The sequence below is a fragment of the Nanorana parkeri genome, unplaced genomic scaffold (assembly GCF_000935625.1).
Source record: "Nanorana parkeri isolate BGI_ZX_2015 unplaced genomic scaffold, ASM93562v1 scaffold243, whole genome shotgun sequence".
NCBI classification, from domain to species: Eukaryota; Metazoa; Chordata; class Amphibia; order Anura; family Dicroglossidae; genus Nanorana; species Nanorana parkeri.
The window spans coordinates 257,744-280,389 of NW_017306511.1; the positions used below are offsets into that span (position 1 = coordinate 257,744).

Here is a 22,646-nt window from a genome sequence, read left to right on the forward strand (position 1 = left end):
AGTCAGTGCAGCAAGAGCAGAGCACAAGCTTGTGGAACCACAGGTGCCAGCAGACCTACAGCAGCAAAAGGCTAAAAAACATATGCAAACAGTAAGACACAGATCAGCTCCGCAGCTGATCTGTGACATGGCCATACTACTATTAATGATAAACAACTATACGAATGATTCGATTTATACTTCGCTCATCAAGGATCGACCATACAGAAGTGACTTTGACAGAACAAAGGAAAAGATAGAGTTTGTCACATTTTCTGCCATGACCAATTGTTCCTTTACTATGAAAAGAATATTTTATTGATGGACCACTTATTTATTGAAAATGATTTGTTAAAATCATTTCCATGCAGTTTCTTTGAAAAATAGTTTTTATCTTTCTACATGGATAAAGTACTTGTGAAATACATTTGTAATATTCATAAATCAGACGACATTTCAAGAAAAAAAAAATTTATGAAATTAAAAAAATACACAGGAAAAAATATATATGTCTCACGTGTTTTATTTTAATTTCAAATCTATGTAAAAAAGAAAACATTCCAGTTACCATTACATGTTTTCTGGCCAAAACAAAACAAAAAAAACCACGCACACAAACATGAACTTTTATATGAATATAAAATGATTTTATGAAATAAGGTCGAAAAAAAATACAGCAAATAAAAAGTTACAGTTCACAAGTTAGTGCATGTCCACAACACACAGAAAAAACTGTAGCCTGGTCATAGATGTGGTGTTCTATGTACACAGCTGTTGATTAATGTGTAATTCTTAAGGGACGGTTCACACCATGTGTTGTGGCTTACTGCATCAAGGCAGCTCATTAATTTGTAATGTGCTGATTGTGGGGACACTCCAAGGAGTGTTGAATGCTGAAGAGACTGCGGGAGATAGGGGGTGGGAGCTGCCAGAAAGTAGAGCATACTACCTTTTCTATTGCAAGGGAGTCCCGATTTGATGTTTTGTAGTAACCTGACTTGAATGTCCCTATCTTAACCACAGTTTTACATGAAAGCATTTAAATATTCTTAAGAAGCAGTAATTAAGCTAAAACATTTCCGACTGACCTATCTAGCTGAAGACACTGTGGAGCAACTCATCCTTAAAGTTCACAAGAGATCCAGTAAAGATTCAAGTTGGGCCACTGCCTCTTGCTCTCTCCCAACTTCCTGTGTACCTGCTATGTTATTACATTACAGATTGGTAGGTGGCCAGGCAGCCAACTCACTGCAGGGATGGTTAAAAAACCCAAAACAAATCTCTCTTAGAACTATAGGATGATTTACTCCATGGTGCCTGCAACTAGATAGGTCACTGAGGGCTTTTTTTCAATCTATTTAGCATTTTTAATGCTTGCAAAGATGTTATTAGTTTATTGTCCATAGCCTAGCCATGATTCTACTTTAAAGTTGTTCTTGCTCAATTACTTAGTGCATTATTGACATTGAATAGGTAATAGACTCTGTTGGTTGCATGCTTATCTAGCCATTCACAAAAGGATGAAAATGACAGCCCCGTAGCTTCCAATAGTAACAACAAGTCACAAAGTAATTTCTTTATTGCTACCTAAATATGCACAGCAATGGAAAGATTGCATTTCAAGGATGGTAAATATAAAGAGTAAAACTCAAATACACTGCCATAGCTTATTTAGCAAATATTTGTAGATCTTGGTCCATTTCATATTTAAAGCAAAAATGAAAAGACAAAAAGTCCAAAGTGGACATTTTACTGTATGACAACAAAACTTTCACACTCTTAAAAATGCCAGTAAATTGTAAGGTAATGGTTAAAATGTGCATCTTGGTAGGTAAAATGTAGTACCATAATATTTACAACACAGTTCCCATTTGTAATTTCTGGATCACACTTTAGATTGAACAGGTCGTAACTTATCAGGCTTTACCTGTGTATATCAGCTGCAATCAATGGAGGAATACGTGCAGTAGATAAACACAGATACAGCAAAGATTTCATTACGACACTGTGCATGGGTGATATCTGGATTTCAAAGAAGCGGGACTATGAAGAGAACGGCATTTCTGTGCATATACAATAACATTTTCTCATTCGTGCAGTACTGTCTACTTAAAGAAACATACTGCCGCCGCCATGTGAGAATTTTGTATTCAGCTCTTGGGATTTCCGTAACAAAGCTTTCTTCTGAGCATCATCAAAGCGATTCACTTGCAAATCTTGTTCTCTGTCAAACGGTTGTCTCTCCTTCGTTTTATCTTTATCGTCTTCAGCTTTTCTTTTCAGTTTTTTCCGGTGAAGATCTAAGAGAGATTCTGATCTTTTTGTATCCTGATGGGAAAAAATATCAGTGTTAATGCATAACCTGGAGGTGCTGCCACTGTCAACTAGATACTGGCTTTCATTGTTTGCCCTGCTCTTGCTATGGAGAAAATAGCCAATGTTAATTCTTACAGTTCTTAGAACAAAGGAAGATTATTGGTCTTGGGCAGATTTCTGTCATTTTTGGTGTAAGACAAATGGGGGTGATTTCAACTAATCATAATATGAATAATAATAATATGAATAATAATAAATAATATCCGTATTATTTATTAACATCCACTTCTTACTGTTCGAGAGGAGCAGGTCAGCTAAAAAACACACACTATAAACTGTAGGTTTAAAATAATATATTGTAACAGGAATTTAAACACGCATAGCTTGAGTATTGATAAAGCGAATGGAACAGTAATAACAAGAACAAATCATTTAGAAAAGATTACTGCCACAGGAACACTAGTACAGCAATAGAAAACCAACAATATTAAATAACACTACTAAACCAGTGAAAACACTAACCCAACACCTCTACAACACAAGCATTATATTGTAAACTGGTGGGCATAACTTGTCAATTGAATGTACGGCTATTACCCATCCTGGAAGATTTATACAGGTTTTGGACTGTGGTTCCCAAAATGGCTTCCTCTCAGCTGGGCCTCGCACCCAAAATGGCTTCCTTCCTCTCAGGGCCTCTGCCTCTTTATTCTAACTAAACCCATTCACTATCATTAGAAATCCCTGATTGGTCCACAAAACTTAATCAGAGCTATCTCACGATAGTGATTGGATGGCAGCTCAAGTCCCTTTGATCGAATAACACCTAAGTTGTCCATAACCTGGCTGGCTCCATTTTGTCTAAGAAGGGTATATATATATGCATATTATCTTGTGTTCATTTCCTAAGCCAATGGATACTCCCAGAATACCACTTGGTGTAAGCCCAGTTGTACATTTTAACAGATCAAGGTGCCCATTGATCTCAAAGAGAACAAAGGGTTGAGATCTGCAGGGCATTTTAGCATGCTAACAAACTAATTCCTTTTATTTACACTAGTCTCAGAGAAGCCCAATTACAATTCTATTCACGTCTGTGGCAACCATATATACTTTTGGGTAATCATATTTCTTCCAATCTACTCATCATATATTATTATTAAATAGAATCATTTATTTTTATTTGAGCCTTTCAATTTCTTACATTGGGACGAAGCTGTTGCTTATTAAAATGTTTACATATCAATATTTATTTGCTTAAAAGTTCAAACTAATATTCTAAAATTCAACTATGTACCTATTTAATAGAAAAAAGGTTTGTTTGGGAACCATATATATTGATATTTAGGGGGCTCTCTTGAAACAGTTGAACCAGTTTTAATTATTAAATCTAAAATATGTGACAATTACAGTGCAATTTTATTGTAAGATTGTGGTAATTTTCAAAAAAACAACAAAAAAAACAACCCATAACACTCTTCCCTATACACTGTATGTCATGTCATAAGTCTTAGGCTTGGTTGAAATGTTTAAATCTGACATTAAGGTGAACATTTTATGCGATAAGAGAGTATAGACTAACACTGCTGCCAATGTAAAGTACCAATTGTAAAATGTAACCCTGTTTCGATGCAATAATATATAAATAAATATGTGACTGTGTGAAAGGAGGGGGTGTGGGGGAAGTCTGCAAAGTGGATAAAGATGGCAATAGTCCACCTCTGTAATGTTCACTAAAAAACAAAAGACCACGTATGAGGTCTCTTTAGATAATGAAAATTTTTTTTAAAAAAAAGGAAAAATGTATCCGATTCGAACTAATCGACTAATTGACAATACTTCCTCTTACCATTCCTCTTACAGGACAAAACAGCCATGGCACACAATATCAACATTAACTTACATTATAGGTGGATACTTTATCTGCCAGTCTTCTGTCTCTTTCTGATACTTGTGGCTTTTCTTCACCTTTATTACTGGAAACTTTGCCCTCCTGCTTCTCCTTAAAAAGTCAGAAATGTAGGTTAAGAGAACAACTGTACAGTACAGTGGCTTATTTGCCTAAGGACTATGAAACAGTTATTATAATAATAATAATAATAATAATAATAATGTGCACACCGTCTGGCCTTCCTGAATGAACATAAATCCTGTAGGGCATCTTCTAACAATGTCTATAATGTGATAGATGCTACAATGCATTAACAAGTCATTAAGTTAACAGTGCCTCATAATAAAGTTTTAAAAAGAAAGCTTAAGGCTGAACTTCAGGCAGATATAAAAAACACAATTTAATCCAGCTACAGTATTATTAAAAAAAAATAAAAAAAATCAGATTAATAATGTGCAAAAGTTGTTAGACTGGAAGTAAAGTCCTCAAATACTCACCTCTGCTCCTGTGATGCAATGTCACTGAGCTTTTTTGCAGCATCATACACACTGACATTTTCAAGATGTGGGGTCATCGGCTGTCTTGATTGGCCAGTGTGCTAGGACTTAAATTCAGCACATGTCCATGGGAGCTAGTTTATCCTGGCACATGCCAGAATTGTACAGGATTGCAGCTCAGTGTAAAGAAGTTTGCGGCGAGGAAGGCAAGAGACAGACACACAAGATTTAATTTGGAAAAAAAAAATACCTTCCTGCTCATATTTTGTATTGTAAGACCACGGTTAAGTTTTTAATGCCTATTTAAAGTTATAGGTCAGCTTTGTGCCAAATTACCAATACAATACCAGATGCACGTAATAAAACTTCAGAGATCGAGAAATACTTTTTTGTTATGTTGAATATCATTAGAGTTTAGAGAAGTCATTTAAGGTGACACTAAACTCAGGAGTTAAACCTTAAAAATACATTCACGTACCCTATTAACAAAAAGGTATCTTATTTGTGTATCAATAAACCTATTCTATTTACCTGATGAAGGGAACTCTTTGGTTCCATAACATTGCAATGGAAACGCTGCACCCTTTAGTAAATAAATAGGTTGGAGTGGAAGCTACATTGGAGTGCGAGTGACTTCTTATTGGTTTATTGTTATCTGTGGAGGCGTCTGCTGTCACTGCCGCACCCGCCCATTGCTTGGGGATATTTTTTTCCGGTCAGGAGTGCAATGGGACATTTTGGATTTTATTTGTGTATCACTCGGCGGTAGATCATCCAATCATCTCTGAATTCTTGCAGGACACTGTCCTTCCTTCTGGAGGGTGGCTACTTTTCTTCCCCATGGTCCCTTTGTGTGTTGTAATGTAGCCACCACTCTATGCTCACTCCTGTGATGGACTACAATCTCACATTTAGTTTATAAATTTGTATTGTGATTGAAGTCCATCATGGGAGTGAGCTTGGAGCCGTGACTACTTTACTACACACACAGGGACCATGGGAAACAAAAAGTAGCCACCCTCCAGAAGGAAGGACAGTGTCAGCACCACTTCAGAGATGATTTAAGGATCTACAGCTGAGTGATACCCAAATAAGATACATTGTTGTTAATAGTTAAAAGGTACTTGAATGCATTTTTAAGGTTGAACGCCTGAGTTTAGTGCCACTTTAATTCCAGCAAAGGGAAAACCTTATTCAATAAAGCAGAGCAAATAGCTCAGACTAGATTAGTTCACTTTAGTTTTGCAATTCTAAACGTTCAGATTTCAGTTTACTGTAATTAGAGAAGTGAAAGATTCCCAAATGATTGTTATGCATCTCTTCACATCCTCTTTGCTCTTTTGTTTGACTACCGTAATTCAAATCTGACGGTCTGTCGAAGGATGCCATACTTTAAACATTGTCTTTGCTCTTAGCATTGCTTTATTGGATCAGTTTGAATGTACATTTTCATTGCTCTTTGCATTGCTTTATTGGGTAAGTCTGAATCAAGACTTATGCATACTGATTTCTCATATCAAACTTAATTTTCCAAAAACCACTGGCAACTCAAGCAGTATTTTATTTTCAGTCCATCTTAATCTGAAAAAGAGTTTATTGAACATTTGTTCTCAGAAGCACTAATCACAGCTCTTGATTCTAATGAGCACTTGTCAGTCGGCTTCGTCTAAGGTTATATTTTGATACAGAAAGTCAGTTTCTTTCATTGAATCCAATTACATCAAAATACATGTGGATTCCTTGACTTCAATATGATGAAAAGAAGAGCATAGAATTTTTGCTTTGTGTTCTGTTGGAAAATAACTGCTGCTATCCATGCACCACAGCACTGTTAAAAGAGGGAACATTATTTTGTACCATTACAAAATGTATATATGCACTTGTACGGAGCATGTAGGTATTCTATTCCTAGTCTTTTTGCTGCAGGAATCGGATGGCTGTTTGATAAAATGTAGCTTGTTAGCTATACAGAGCATAGAAATGTATTAATAAAAAGAGAACATTTTTTTGGGGGGGATTATCATTATTTCTGAAAGCTGTGAGGGTGATTTTGCAGCACCAACAGAATCTCTTTCAGGAGTTCAATAGCTCAGCAACTGACCTTCAAGAACATTGGGAACCAGCTACAGAAACTACATGTTAACCAATACAGCTACAAATGATTACGGCACACCAGAGATCAAACCTTTCCTTCCCACAATACCCATTTCAACGTTCCTTAGAATGATGCCCTGTGCAGAGGATAGGTTATTGCTCACATCTTTCCTTTAAGATGTACTAGCTGACTCTTTGCATGGATGATTGGATTGAAGGTCTCAAACATGGCTGTCACTGACATATCAGGCCCACACTAATGATCGGTAACCAATCAGTGTGATGAAACGCCTCCGGAAGCAATGACCATTGCACGGCATCCAGGTGCTGCCGACTGAGATAGCCTATCTGCCAAACACCTATGCCCAGAATATAAAGGGGAGACAAGCTAGAATGAGAAGTTCTGCCTAAACAGAAACAGCACCTCTCTGCCGCAGAGAGACATTTGGTTCCTCTCTAGTGAAAGATGTGTCCGTGGCAAGATTCCACCAGCATTGAAGTCTCCTGCACTGATGAGGTGTCCTGTAGACCTCCCCAGTCCAACAGACTGATATCCGTAATGCAGAGCTTACAGGTGACCAAAGAAAAGGACCTCCCTAGTTCCAGAGTGGGATTCCGGAGACTGTATCTAGGGACAACCTGGCCCAGGTGCCAATGAAAAGCAGTCTGAGCAGGGCCTGGACTAACACCTTTTTGGAGCTGTATATGGGACTTTGTCGTTTGTTTTGCTTGACCGATTTGGTGCAGCGACGCATGGGGTTTCTCAGCTGCCATTGGGATGTGAGGGATTCCTTGTGTGTTTCTGTGCTTTTAAAGGAGGCCGGGCTTCCTCCTGACAAACCTGCACCCAATTTGAAATCTTCTGCCTCCATGTGCTCCAAGATGGAGACTCTCATAGTTTAGAGTTAGGACCGCACTATAAGAGGTGCCTTGGCGCGGCAGTGCGGCTTTCACATCCTCTGCAGAAGACGTGTATCCAAACCTCTGTTATTATCCTTAGTGGTGAGACAAGTTGTTTTACATGCTGGTTTGTGAGTGTGCCATGATGCCTTTCTACTGTTTTACTGTATATGGGACTGCCTCGATGGAGGCTACCAGCAATCCCAAAACTCACACGCAGAAGCAAGTAGCTGTGTTAAATCCAGGCTAGAAGCACAAATACTTAAGAACACAGAGAGCAATTCGCTAAAAGCATAGAGGGACTAGCACAGAAACAAGCACCTTGATAAACACCCAGGGTGCAGAGAAAGACCGAATTGCAGGACCCAATATGCTGGAGACTAACAAAGAACAAAGTAAATTGCTGGAGTGGTGGAGAAAAAGGAAATACAAGCACTAGGCATTGTCCCCACAGCCCAAATGATTCCCTAATGAAATGAGGCAGAGACAACCTGTTGTTAGGAGTTGATGCAGAACTTCTGGTCCAAATAAGCAGGAAAGGACTTGAGGGCCAAAAGGGTTAGATGCTCTACTTTTGATGTTTGGAAGATTGCAAACAAGTTAGCCAATAGTCCCAGAAAACTAGCACCTCAGCCAATAGCTGTCCGAACGTCCACAGCGCGAGCAGACCCTCTGAAAATGAGGGTGCTTCCTAATGCTGAAGAAGACTTAATTGAAAGCATGGTAAACTTAGATGTCTAAAGCTTGCAGACAGACCGTTGTCAGGCTGCATCTGGCTTCAGAGGCTGAGCCCTGTGAGTAACTAAAGAAAACTCTTCTGGGCCAGGGAGGGGTAATAAGCCTGTCAGAATCTTAGGCTTCTACTGCTGGGGTAGATGAGTACACCCACGCTGGGGACCCCTTTTTCCAGGGCATCTCTGAGGAGATCCTGTCCCACAAGATTCATGATCTCTGCTGTGTTTTTCAATGAACGGAAGAGAATATAGGAATATCTTCTTTGCTCCAGATGATAAAAATACTATGGGAGGGAATTTATCAAAACTGAAGCAGACAAAATCTAGAGCAGTTGCCATGGCAACCAACCGATCAGCTTCTATCTTCAGTTTGTTTAGTTAAGATTTTAAAATGAAAGCAAGAAGCTGCCATGAACAACTGCTCCAGTCTTGATAAATTCCCCTCTATATGTATTGGAATAGAGCGGTACAGTAATTAGCCAATTCTGGGTTCAGTTAGGATTAACTTTCATGCACTGCACATTCTCCAGGTGGTTCTCCTCCATCAACCACGTAAAACTCCTACTAGTAGGTTATATGGGTCCTGATTTCACTGATCTGTATTCATTTTAGGAGGTGACTGTTGTAGTGACTTTGATTTACAAAACATGGTTGCCCACAGCAACCAGATTCTTTGCCTTGCCGAGTGATGAAACCTATGGTTATGTGCAAAATGTTTTTACATTACCCCCATAAGGTTCAGATATCCAATGGAGCAGAGAATGAAATTGACTGATATAGTGTACTAAATGAAATAATGAATACTATATATTGCTAATAAAACAATAATTTGTTATACAGAACTTACTCTTGCTTTCCTCTCTTTGTCACCAGGGGTGTCTGTCCACTCAGACCGATCCCCAGTCTTTTCATTAGTTCTCCGCTTGAATGTTCTTGGGCCAAGTCCAAAGTTAGTTAGCTCTGGAGGCAGCTCGGTCATCCATGTCTCCCTGCTTGGGTTTATAGGGCCATCCTTTAAAGAAACATACAGTAAAGTTGAACCTACAAATGTTTAGCTAGAAATCAGAGACAAGTATCTTGTTACATCAAACTGATGTCTATGTGAGCAAGCTAGGGCTGCAACAAATTATTATTTTCATAATCGATTAGTTGGCTGATTATTTTTCCGATCGGATAAAACAAAAATATATGTCAACCATCCAAAAATACTATCCTTAAATGTAAAATAAAATACACAAATGCACTGTTACAAAGTTTACTTCAGAATAAAACTGCATGCACAATTTTTTCAATCGCACTGCAATGGAACGCATGGCATCACGGTACTGTGCATTCCAGCGCGAGGGCGATCACACTGTGGGTGGGAGGCGTTTTTGGGGTGCCATTGAATAGCACTGCAACACCCCCCGCAGCAGAATTTGTCAGGCCGAAACTGAAAATTACTTTTTCCCCATCATTATTTTAATTTTTTTTAAATAATTGTATTGTAAGCACATGGCGCTTGAATAGCTTCGGCCAGGGAATGACAGATGCCAGTGTCAAGATTCCGCAGACGACAGCTGAATGTAAATACAGCAGGTAGTGGGCTGGTGCAATAGCCAGCCTGCTATTGGCCATTTCAAATTGCAGTAGCCAATAGCCTGCTGGCTATTGCACCAGCCCACTGCTTGCTGTTCCCTTCTAGAATGGAGGAGCGAGCTAGGGGATCCAACCAACTAAACGATAATGAGAATAGTTGACAACTATTCTCATTATCGATTAGTTGGTTGCACTCCTAGAGCAAGCCATCAAAAGATCTGCTTGCTCAGTACCACTGAACGGTTTTTGCACTAGGATCATAATTTCTTTATTCATTTGCATGCAGTAACCATATGAAAAGGTGCAAGAATGGAATTCATCCTTTAATTCGGATGACTTTAGTAAAAGTATGACTGGCTGCTATCAGTAACAACATTTTGGTTGCATTTTAAATTGCATGTTGAATATGCCCTTATATAGACATTTTGTCATTAGCCTTAATCTCCAAATGGCATGGTTTTATTATAGACAATTATGTAGCAAATTGACAATATGGGGATCTCAAAACAGACCAATACGCTGTTCAGGATCTGGAGACAAGAGGTGTGCATCTTTGTCCTGGGGCAAGAGCTATCAGCTTTACTGAAGTTGTGAGGCAAACAGAAATATAACAAGTGGTGGTTGATTATATTAATATAAATATGGCAAAAGCAAATACAAAGGCTACAAGTAATGCACATTTTAAAGAAATCATATTATTTAGCCAGATTTTATTTGGTTAATACCTAATGGGGTGAGCATTCAGATAGTCTAGTGTCGATCTACTGAAAGGCTATTTAATGGTGACTCACATGAGGACCATGAACAGTTTGGGGCTGTTCAGCGGTTACAAGATGTGCCATCACTCATAGGTACAGTATTCATTAAAATCATGCTGTAATATAACAAAACTGTATAGTGGTCACTAAGGGCTCATTCAGATCTGGTGTGTTGTGTTAAAGCATGTGTGTTAAGGCAGCAACATTCAAATGAAACAGAATGTCCATGCACCATTTTTTGCAAGACAGCCCACCGTAATGCACTTTAGTGTTACCATGTATTGTGCGTTGGAGCTGTCTGGCTTTATTACGTTGTGGTGCCATTCAAAATGACACACTGCACCAGAAAAGGTGTTAATCCTATTTAACCCCTTCGTGACTGACGACGTACAGTGTACGTCGCCAGCATCGGGGCTGTTTAATATTTATATATTTAAGAAACAGGAAATATTAATCTCATATTGAGACACAGAAATCACTGAACTTACATCGTTTGCTGCGAGTTTCTGCTTCATCTTCCAAGCTCTGTGCTCAATATCTTGAGCAACAGTCGACTGAATAGGGCCTTTGGCAGGAAGTGGGCCGACAATTTCTTCATCATCATCATCCTCCTCCTCTTCACTGTCCTCAGACTAAAATCAAAACAAAAACTTCAAAACAAACTTCAGTCTAATGTGCTGAATTTAAGTCCAGTTATCACCCGCACAAAAAGTACATTATACAGAAAGGTGTTATGCATGTCTGAATGCATAATAAAAGGTGAACAGATGGGACAATAATTTACAGCACTACTTAGCTATTTTCCCCATGTAGGATTTTGCCATTATTGCTGCTACTTTGTGTATATCTACAGAGTTCTTGTTCATACAGAAGATTATTCAAAATGCTTGTTGTTCAGCAAGAACACTACTAAAGGAAAACTGTCATGAGAGAAATAGGTGGACCTCTACTTCAGAAAATGCTATTATTCCGATCATTATTTTCTAAGTCACAGACCAAGAACAAAGTATAAAGAAAGAATCTTGAATTTCAGCGACTTTCCATTTGCTGAGCATATGTTTTGGGTCAATGATTCCGAAATAGTGAAGTCAAATACAGTGTGACAGCTTCGGAAGAAAGCTACCAATAGCAGCCTGCCTAATTATATCATGATGGGTCTACTTTAAAGAGTCAGTCTACCTTAAAGTGATTGTTTAGTTATTGCTCACACCTGGATTTATATAAGTCTTGGATATTTCCATTAGTGAGAGCTCCCTGCCATAATTCTCAACTGTTCCCCTGACTACCAAGACGTGAGACTTTATAGACTGCAAGTGTCTTGCCCATATCTCTATAATGTACCAAAATGGTAATATATATATAGCCACTCATTTAGCTGTAAGAAAAATAATCTAGAAGTGGCATAGATTTCAAACAACTGCTAACTCAAAATGCAGGGTAAGCAGGTAACTCTTGCAGCAGTTGGGGTAAAAGTGCATGCATGTATAGTCAGAAAGTGATTGCACCAATTCAACCTGCATAAGTGTGTTAAAAAAAAAATTAGAAACATGTTTCTGTCCAAAAAAACAGCAAAAATAACGTTTGCCATTGAATATACAGGTAAAGTCCAAATGAGAGGAAGAACGTGGATGACACTTAGAAATAGAATACTGGTCCCAAATGTGGCCAAAAATAAAAAAGCTCACCCAATGTCAATGCCTTAGAAACTACTAGAAACTCTACTCCAAAATGCTTTTGGGGCTGGGACTAAATTGGCACCATTTGGTTGACTTGCTTGGTGGCACATACTCTTTAGCCACATACTTCTAGTATATTATTTACACTTTTCTGACAAAAGTTTAATGATGAACCAAAGAGGCGCTGCTTTCAAAGCAACCAGAAGGAACAACACGCTCCCAGTTTAAACTAATGTCGTTTATCTTCATGGCAACTAAAACAGACTACAGCAAAAGTGTGGATTTCCAATAGGGTGGACCTACTTGAGGTTAGATCCAGAGTATCCTGGATGATATCTAATGATTGAATCTTCTTCTCTTGAAAGGCAGGTTCCTACTGGATCCACATCATCTTCCCACAAACTTTAACTGCCACCTCTTGAATTTTTAAAATCTTAAGCAATTATTTTCCATTGGCCTTCATAGCCTAGTTAACTATCAGCCCCCCTAAAACACCTGGCTCATTGATACTATGTACACCCATGTTCCATTTACTGCAACGTGCACCAAAATCATGTGAATGCAGTATACATATTTAGCGATTTTCTGTATTCAACATTGTTAAAACTAGGGCTGTGAAAATTAAAGATTAATTTCTCGATTAATCGTTAAACTTTTTGATTGATTAAAATTATTTTGATGCTAATGAAAACACTCACCTCTCCGCCGGCTTCCGGGAGTCCCGTCGGCGATTTGGCGACGTCACTGCACTCCTCCCCCTTCCCCAAGTGGCTCCGTTGGCTAACGAAGGGAAGGCGGGAGGAGTCTGGTGACGTCAATGTCCGTTACGGCTAACGGAGGGAAGGGGGAGGAGTCCGGTGACGTCGATGTCCGTGACGTCGCCGGACTCCTCCCCCCTTCGTTAGCCGACGGAGCCACTTGGGCCGGTGAGTTTGCCCAAGAAACTTTCTGCACGAGCGCCAGCCAAGGCATTGGCCTATACACATACAGCACAGCAATGAAGTAATAACATGAACTAGGATCACACTAATCCAGCACGTTATTATTCTGAGTTGCCCCACTCAAGCGGCGGCCATATTGAGTGGGGCACGTGAGATTAATAACGTGCTGGATTACTGTGATCCTAGTTCATTTTATTACTTCATTGCTGTGCTGTATGTGTATAGGCCAATGTAGTTGGATCTGTATATGTGCATTATAATTAATCGAAATTAATCGATTTTAAAAAATTTTGATTAATCGAACACAAACATTTTAAACATTACCAGCCCTAGTTAAAACCTCAATAAACAATTATGGAATAGGACATATAGGTAAAGACCCAGAAGTAATGTTCTGAAGACTTACCATTCAAAAAGTCACAGCAACAGTAGACATGTTTACTATAAACCTAAGAAATTATTTTTAGGAGAAGAACCTTATAACGACTGTGATGAATGCTGGTGGAAATACTGTGTGGGGTTGCTCTGGTCCAGGGTCTGGGCAGTAAGCAGTGATGAAGACATATATACATTCTCATCAAGCACACTTTGATATAATGCATAATGTGAATCCATCTGTCCAAAAGCTGAAGTTGAACCAAAAATGAGTCTTGCAACGCAGTAATGATCTGAGGCACACTAAGAATGGCTCAAATCAAAGGAATAGAGGGTGATGGACTGCCCAAGTCAAAGCCCCAATTTGATTCCCTGTAAGAACTTGCCTGCTGCGGGCACAGCCAGCATGCCACGTCCACGAGCCTGCCTCTGCTTCGGGTCCCACGCTGTCGGGCATTGACCAGGGATGATAGCAGGGATCTTCCTGTTGCGAGCTCAGCTGTTGTGGAAGCTCAGCAGAGCTCAGTAGATCCTGTAATGCCCCTGGCACCCCCTGCTGCTGACAACAGTATATTGTTAGGGAAAGGTGCACAAACTGTGTATGCTGTGTGCAACACAGTGCATAATAATGAAGCCAATGCCTCCTCCTGTGACATCACAGAAGCACCTGTGCCTATAAATACCAACTTCCTCCACAAAATGGCGCTTGGTTATTGCAGAGCTTTGCTTCTAGTAGTCCCTAGCCTTCGTTACCTACCTCTCGTATGACTTCCTGGTATTTTGACCCTTGGCTTTGTTACTCAGCCTCGATTGTATTGCTGCCTGCCCTGATCTGCTATTACGTCCAGACTACGGACTTGCCTGCCGTTTTGGATACTCTGCCTATCTGTCCTGGTTGCCACTACTCTGAGGTGAGCGTATAACATTCCTGCTACTTGGATAGGAACACCTTAGGGTAGTGTGGCTACCTCGCATACAGACTCCTGCCTCTAACCCGCGGACATTCCCATTGAAATTTTGTAGGGGGCTCTTTAAACCAATAGCTCATGCAACGAAACACACAAACATCTTGCAGCTGAAGGAATTTTGCATGGCGAGATGGTCAGAAATTTCACTGAGTATGTCAGAGATTGGTGGACAGTTATACCAAATGCTTGCAAAGTAATTTCTGCTATATGGAGCCAATACCAGCTTTTGATGGCGGGGAAGTACTTACTTTTTCCACAGTACACCATTACAGCTATTGATATTTTTGTTGAATAAATGATTAAAAAGGCAAATGTATCTTGTGTTCTTATTTAAGTATATCACATTTATCTGTAGCCACTGTCTGAATAAAGATCTAATGTTTGAGTGTTTGAAATATTGGGTGTACCTAATTTCTCATACACATTTGCAATTTCTGATTTGGTGACAACAGTGATCAGGACACAAAGTGAAAAAAAATCTCACAGCAACAGTCTAACCAAAAAAAGAACAAATAAATCTATTTGATTGCTATGCAATACCTTCATTTACTACAGCGGTTTCCATACAAGCCATTTATGGCACCCCTACCTGCATTATCTATTACTTCCATTAGCATTGTTTAATTGTAAATTTATAGAATATGCAGCTGTCAACTATAACAAACCAACCAGTGAAAAATGTCCCCAAGAGGTACCATTGAGAAGATCGGTGAATATCTTTGTTTCATAAACGCAATTCAAAACCATAGTCTAAAGATAACTATATGAGCTGCATGAATTCTTTAAGAGACACATTTTAAATAAAATGACACACACAGGGCAGTCTACGGTCACTATTTTATATAACAGTAAAGAAATAAAGTTGCATGTCAAAGTATCTTTTGCAAAGTCTCTGGCACAATGGCTTCAGTTCCCTGTTGTTTTTGGAGCTGACGTATAGTTAATGAAGCATAACAGAGCTCCAAAATGTCTTGACAGCAGAATTAATTCCTTTTCTAAACCTGTACTGGGAATAGAGTTGACATATTTTGTCAGCTGGGATTTACCTTAAAATGGCTATGTGAAAGTTACTCAATAATAAGGTCTCTAAAAAAACTTTCAAGCTATTAAGTTATAGGGCATGTTTTCTCTTTACGGACCGCTATAATAAAGCTTTCCAATAAAGCAGTTATTACCTGTGCTGCTTCCAAAGTATTACACAATCCCAAAAACAACGAAACACACATTACAGATGTCAATGCACATTTATGCCCCTAAATCAGCTGTTTCAATCTACCAAAAAGCCCTGCGACACTAACTAAAGTTACCTCTCTCTCTCTCTCTGCCTGAGATATCTTACAATCGGTCAAGTGGAGCAGAAATGCAGCAGAAGTGGGTATACAGGGACTGTGACAGTAACAGATTGAAAAGAAAATAGCTGAGAAGGTCTGTGTACTTTTACCATTATTCTTACAGCAAAACATTGTATTCTGTTTACCTAGTTTTCTACTCTTTCTAGGTTTCTAGGGTGGAGCTTCCTCCCGCAGATCTCTCACCTCTATCATTGGCAATTATCTGCTGCCAACATTCAGCATAGAGGAAGCACCATACCAGTGCTGCTTCTGAAGCACCATGTAGATCTCTGGTTCCATTCCAATGCTTCCCTACAGTGACTCAGCCTCTTAAAACCCTTTGTAGCACCAGCTGCCTGGGTTTGTTGGTCCTTGATGCCTTGCCTCACTTTAGGCCTAGTTGCTTACCACAATGCGGGGCAACAGGTCTTCTCAAAAACACAGAGAACAGTGCTGCTGCTAAGGGTAACTTCAGACCATACTCTCCTAATGGATCTAGTATGTACTCCCTATCCCTAGATGGAACAGACACCCGATATCTGAAAACTTCCTCCCCAGCTGTTTGTGCTCAGCTACTGGATCATTCTGTTTATAGGGGTTCTAGGAATGCTCCAACTCCATTCCTGGCAAAGTGTATTTTTGACCCTCCTGAGACCATGAGTCAAACAAGGTCTACTGCCCCTATTGAGAATCCTGATTCATAATTCCCACAGACAGGAGAGGTTGTTTTTGGGTCACAACAGTCTCCTGAAGTTGACTTTGTTATACAAGGGGTTGGGTCAAACCTTATGTATCATCATGCATTTGGAAGATCAGCCTGCTGTTATAGACCTTGGATATTTTAGTGTTCCTATTGCTGTTAATATCTTGCCACTGCACCTGCTGTTTGAGGACTTCCTCTATTCAGACTGAAAACACCCTAAAGGGTCCTGGGCCCCACCCAATTGTTGGTCTGTTCCTAGAGACCAACCATAACAGGAAGACCATTACGCAGGTTAAGGGGGGTGTGCTCACCTTTCAGAATTCCGCGGACAGGCAGCTACAGTCCATCCTAAATTCTGTTTGCGTTAACATGCCCTGACGTCCCACGTTAGCAGTAACTTTAGTTTGTCAAACTGTGCCAGAATGGGTAGATTCCCTCAATAGTGATTCCACCACAGCTGGGATAGGCCTCCGTTTCTAAAAGCAGCTCGAGCAGGTGCCAGAGCATTTCCGCTTTGAGAAGGGATTCACTTATAGGTGGCCCATTCCCAATGTGGACGCTTCAGTGATCCACGGTAACACCATAAGGGTTGAAGGTATACTTACCTTTCAGAACTTCACTGAATTTGAATTCCCTCCATACATCCAAGTTTTAGCTGATTGATTTGGCCGTCTGTTCTGTGTTGGCAGTAACTCTGATCTGTCAAAGCATGTCAAAATGAATTAAACTCATTAGAGGATCTTTCCACTGCTGTGGTGTCTGTAGCCTTGTGCTTTAGTTGTAATGGTTTATAACAAGCCTCTGTCGATTCAACTTCAGTTGATACTACTTCCCTTCGAGGGACATCGTCTCTTTGGACTGGCTCTTGAGGAGCTTAGGAATGCGACAGGTGGCAACAGTATGCTCCTACCGAAGCGCAGGAGATCTGTAGAAGGGTTTAGAGGAGCCCTGTCCCTCTACCACATCTGCAATGGCACTGCGTTTCCACAAATCCTCTGGGTCTAACTCCTGCTTGGACCATAGGTCCAGAATATGGAGATGTACTTATGCCACTGGAAAACCTTCAGCATGAAGGTTCACCCCTACTTTATCTTTTTGAATCTTTTTTTCACAGTGGGATCCTGGGAAACAGATGGCCCCAAAATCAAGCATACATGCACCTTGCATAATATTGTAGCATGTCCTCTCCAGGACTGGGATCCTCAGCTTTTCCTGGATCCTGCAGTGAGGCCAAGTGACGCCACATGTACCTAGAAGAAGCAGCCAGAAGCCTGGGTGCAAGGTAAGGATTTTAACATTTTTCTTACAATGTTTTATCCTCAACTTACTTTCAGCTGACATTTTTATTTAGGGGGTAGGGCTTGCAAAGCTCAATTTACTAGAGCTGCATGAACTGGACACTTCGTTTTTGGTACACAAAGGCTAGCCAATTTTGTAGATTCCTTTAATTGTGAAACGATTATAATATATTCTGCTCCGTTGGTTGCGCTATAATTCTCCAGAAGTCACTTTAATGCCTCATTCACTCCAAAAGCCCAGAAGCTGCCACCATCATAATTTAGTGATGCCACTCCAACCTGCCCCTGGCTGGGTCTAGAGAGGATGCTTTTGCCAACAAACTCTTGCCAAATGACTTTTCATGCTTATAGACAGCTGCAATCTACTAGAGCTGGAGACAGTAGTAGACTGCTGATGCAACAACTTTTCTCCAAAGTCTCACTAAAATGTAAGTTTTTCTTCAAAAACTGACATGCAAATGTACTTTAGAGGAAATAAACACTTTTTTAACATAGATGTAAGAGGTCTGCTTAATGTAAGCATAATCCCCTAACAAAAACCACTTCCTGCAGGAGTTTTGCATAACTGCCCAGCAGTGTCTGGAATCCAGGCACAAATGCTTCAGTTGCAAAACTTTTCCGGGCTTCGCTGCATGAACTGGCTGTTTTAAATTCCACTACAAAATTTCAATAGGTTTCAAATCAAAGCTTTGCATAGGGCAGTCTATAACCCTCCATTATTTTTGAGCAAGTCCTTAGTAGATTTTTCTAGTGCGCTTCTGAACATATTGTGTTTCTGGTTCAACTTCAAGAAAATGGCCTCACGTTCTCAACAAGCACACCTTTATATGATGCAGAATGTATAGTTGCCTTGATGGCTATAAGCTGTCCAGGCCCTAAAGCAAGGCAACCTGAAACCAAGTGATATTTCTTTGCAACTGGGTACGTTTTGTACATTAATTCAGGAGTCCATTTGTCAGTTTCAAGAGCGACAGGAAAAAAATCTGAAATTATGTTTTTGAAACAATACATATAACTGGCTTAGTTACAAGTCTCGAAAAAAGTGGAGTCACACTTTAGTTTTACAAGGAATTGGAATACTCCATGTAACTTCTGTTTTCTTTGCATCAGTCCAAAAGAAAGGCTTATATAACATTAGACAATAAAAGGTAGAACACAAAAAAGATCACGTTAAAAAAAACCCTTGCAGTTGAGATGTTCTGTGTTCATCGACTAAGAATTAACCCCCCCTTCCCCAACACCTCCTTCCAACCATATAACAGCTGTGTGAGAAATAAATACTAAATCATACTTTAATTAAAAGGGCATTTTATCCATTTCATTAGTCACTATACCAAAATGGATACATTTAACAAAATACTTTTAGCTGCAACTAGAAAACTGTTAATTGCAGGAGGTTATATCCCCCATACACAGTCACGAAACATTATACAGTGAACTCCCCATTTTTAAGCAACCGGCACTCTTAAGCAACCTGCAAAAAAAATAAGAGGACTTATTTTTTTGCCAGTGGCTTGATGTGCATTAAAAAGCTGTTTGTTGCTTGGTGCACACTAAAACAAAAAAAAAACAAAAAATGTAGTTGCTAACAAAATTAGTTGTTTACATTTTGCTGCGGGCCGGTGACTAGATTCTGTGGTCGGCAGAAGAATGTAAACGATAGGGGAGAAATAGCCAACCTGCTATTGGCTATTTCAAATTGCAATAGCAGGCTGGCTATTGTGCCTGCCCACTGAGCAGAGGAGAATTTTGTCTCTCAGCTGCGCTCCTCTGCTCAGTAGGTGGGGTTTCAATAGCCAGCCTGCTACTTGAAATAGCCAATGGCTGGCTGGCTATTGAAACCCCGCCCACCAAGCCGAGGATCAGATCATGGAAAATAACTCTCTCTCTCTCTCTGGCCACTGCTCTGCTTGGTGGGCAGGGTTTCAATAGCCAGCCTGCTATTGGCTATTTCAAATTGCAATAGCAGGCTGGCTATTGTTCAAGCCCACTGAGCAGAGGACCTGAGAGAGAACTTTCTCTCTCAGGGCCGCTCCTCTGCTCAGTGGGCGGGGCTTCAATAGCCAGCCTGCTATTGCAATTAGAATTAGGCAATAGCAGGCTGGATATTGCTCCTGTCTGCTTTGTATGCTAGCCGGCAGGTGAATGGGGCTGCGGGGGAGGTTGGTTGCATGAGAGTTACTATTAACTCTTAAGCCCCGTTCACATATAGCGACATACCTTTTGCAGCGGATCCGCACGGCCGGGATAGCGCGACTTTCGGGGCGACGTTCCAGCGACGATCCAGCGACGGTAGCGCGACCTTCCCCGTCGGGCTCCATAGAAAAAAAGTAAAATCGCGCAAAATCCGCCGAAAAAAGGGTCCGGTAGAAGCGACTTGCGACCGCGACGAGCGACATGGAGTTAAGACAGCTCCATTGAATAACATTGGCCGGCGACTTCTCGCGATATCGCGCGGCAAAAATGCGCGATATCGCGGCGGAAATCGCGCGACAATTCGCTATATGTGAACGGGGCCTTAGGCAACCAGAAACGGCAGTTATCTGGCACCTACCAATCCCCATCGGTGCTGGATAACTGGGAGTTTACTTGTAATAAGTTTATTATGACACTGAATTCTCACCTTATACTTGGTGTCTGCAGATCCGTTAGAATGTGAATCGTCCTCAGTATCTGAATCTGGTTTTTTGAAGCCAGGTGGTAGGGCAGGACCTATAACAGGCCTAAAGCAAACAAATTCTATTAGTCATGCCAGAAAACTAAACATACTGTAAAAGAAAATAGCTAAAATGTTTCTGGGTAGTTCAGGCAGCACAGAAATGTCCCACTGAAACATCAACAAAACTATTAAAACATCAATTCAGGCAATAATTATATGTAAACCGCCTTTTGCAGGAATTCTGTCAGCAAAACAAGGCAGGTGGAAAAGCAAGGCACAAAGAATAAAAGAAGCAACTACTTATGGTCCCTGTTGTAAAGCAAATCCGTTACTTTGGCCAATATGGGCAAACCCGTACCCCTACTTTCTTGTGCTGGTGTCACAGGGACAGATTGTGAGGCAGACTCTGCCCACCTGGGACAAAGACCACAAAAAGGACCTCATTCTAACTCTTCCTGACCCAAACCTAAAAATCAAGGAGTCGAGCTTTAAATGAGACCTACACTCAGACAACCATTGCCTTCAAACAGTGCGGGACATGCAAGTTGTGAATGATATAGCACTTATGGCGGGAATTCTGCCTAGGCACCACAGCAGAACAAAGCTTACTGTTCAAAAACCCTGCTTTCTGATGACACTATCGATGTAACCTAGTAATCAAACAGTAGTGTGTGGAACATATCAAATCAGCCTCCTAACAGGCCTCTGCAAGCCTGCAATAAAATAATGTGCCCAGGTAAGATCACAAGTGCAAAAGTGGTCTGCTGCATCTACAGGAATTATAATCACAAAGGGTACATTTTTGGGCTGATTTGAGTAACCACAATAAACGGTGCTAATAAATCCTACATAGAAAGCCAGACTTTATACTGCAAATATATCTTCATTTTAAAATGACTCATGCCATCATTTTTCTATCCGAATGGGCAGTCTCTGTGCATTGAGGATGTTGTACATTTTTTATTGCACCCTCTCTCCTATTACATGTCTCTATCAATCTCTAGATTTCAGCTATAAAAGTTCTGCAAAAACCACAATTACCTTCAAAAGTCTGATTAGAAGCCTCTGTGTTCTGCCTGCCAAACACTCACGAATCCAGAAAACAAATGAATGCTGATCAGGTCAGCACAAACAAATCAAGAGAAATACCAAGAACAAATGCAGGTTTGCAGGACGTTTTGTGGGTTACAAATTAATATATTTTGTAATATGGTTAAAACAATTTTTCTCCCTGATTTTCTAAGGCCTGGTTCACACCTGGGCGTTTTACAGCGCGTTCCTACACGTTCCCACACGCTGCAAAACGCTCAACATGTGAAAACCAATGATTGCCTATGGGCATGGTTCCCACCTGGGCGTTTTACAGCGCGTAGGAACGCGCTGCAAATTGCCCTACGCCCAAAGAAGTACAGGAGCCCCTTTGGGGCGTTTTGCCGCGCGTTGCCATTGGTATTCCCGAGTGTGGATCGGGGTTAACAAAGCGGTAACCCCGGGCCACACTCGGAAATACAGCGTACCTTGTCCGCAATCCCCGCGGCTGCCGACTTCCGTCCCTTGCGAGCGGCCGCGTCGCAAGGGGGAGGAGCCGGCGGGAAGTTTAAAATAAAGGAAAAAAATAAATTAAAAAAATCATACTGCCAGTGAAATGCGCGTTTCACTGAACGAAAAAAAAAACCTCAAAAGCGAGCATAAAAAACCCGCTCAGGTGTGAACCCAGCCTTAAGGGATGTAAGCTACTGTATGTAAACAGGCAACACCTATTAGAAAATGATGTTACAGGGACACCATGTAGAAGCACAGAAATGTCACCACAACTGGCTCGCCATTATAACCAACACCTACAGCTTCATTCTTTTGTGGAACAGTCTCAAGAGATAACCCTACTCTAGTACACAAAAAAAGTGAATCCCTAAGTTGATAGAGCACATTTATGAAACTTGGATTTGGA

At 40.5% G+C, this 22,646-nt stretch overlaps 1 protein-coding gene across 1 annotated transcript in view; it reads right to left on the reverse strand.

Moving 5' to 3' along the window:
• Window positions 1-2,018: 2,018 nt before the first annotated feature.
• GPALPP1 (GPALPP motifs containing 1) overlaps window positions 2,019-22,646 on the reverse strand; it is a 31,303-nt gene continuing 10,675 nt past the window's right edge. Inside the window, exons 4-8 of the mRNA XM_018556605.1 lie at window positions 20,663-20,762; window positions 11,227-11,379; window positions 9,259-9,423; window positions 4,199-4,297; window positions 2,019-2,307 (exon numbers count right to left, since the gene is read on the reverse strand). Of these exons, the coding sequence (XP_018412107.1) occupies window positions 2,089-2,307; window positions 4,199-4,297; window positions 9,259-9,423; window positions 11,227-11,379; window positions 20,663-20,762 (736 nt within the window). The 3' untranslated portion in view covers window positions 2,019-2,088. The remainder of the gene's footprint in view (window positions 2,308-4,198; window positions 4,298-9,258; window positions 9,424-11,226; window positions 11,380-20,662; window positions 20,763-22,646) is intronic.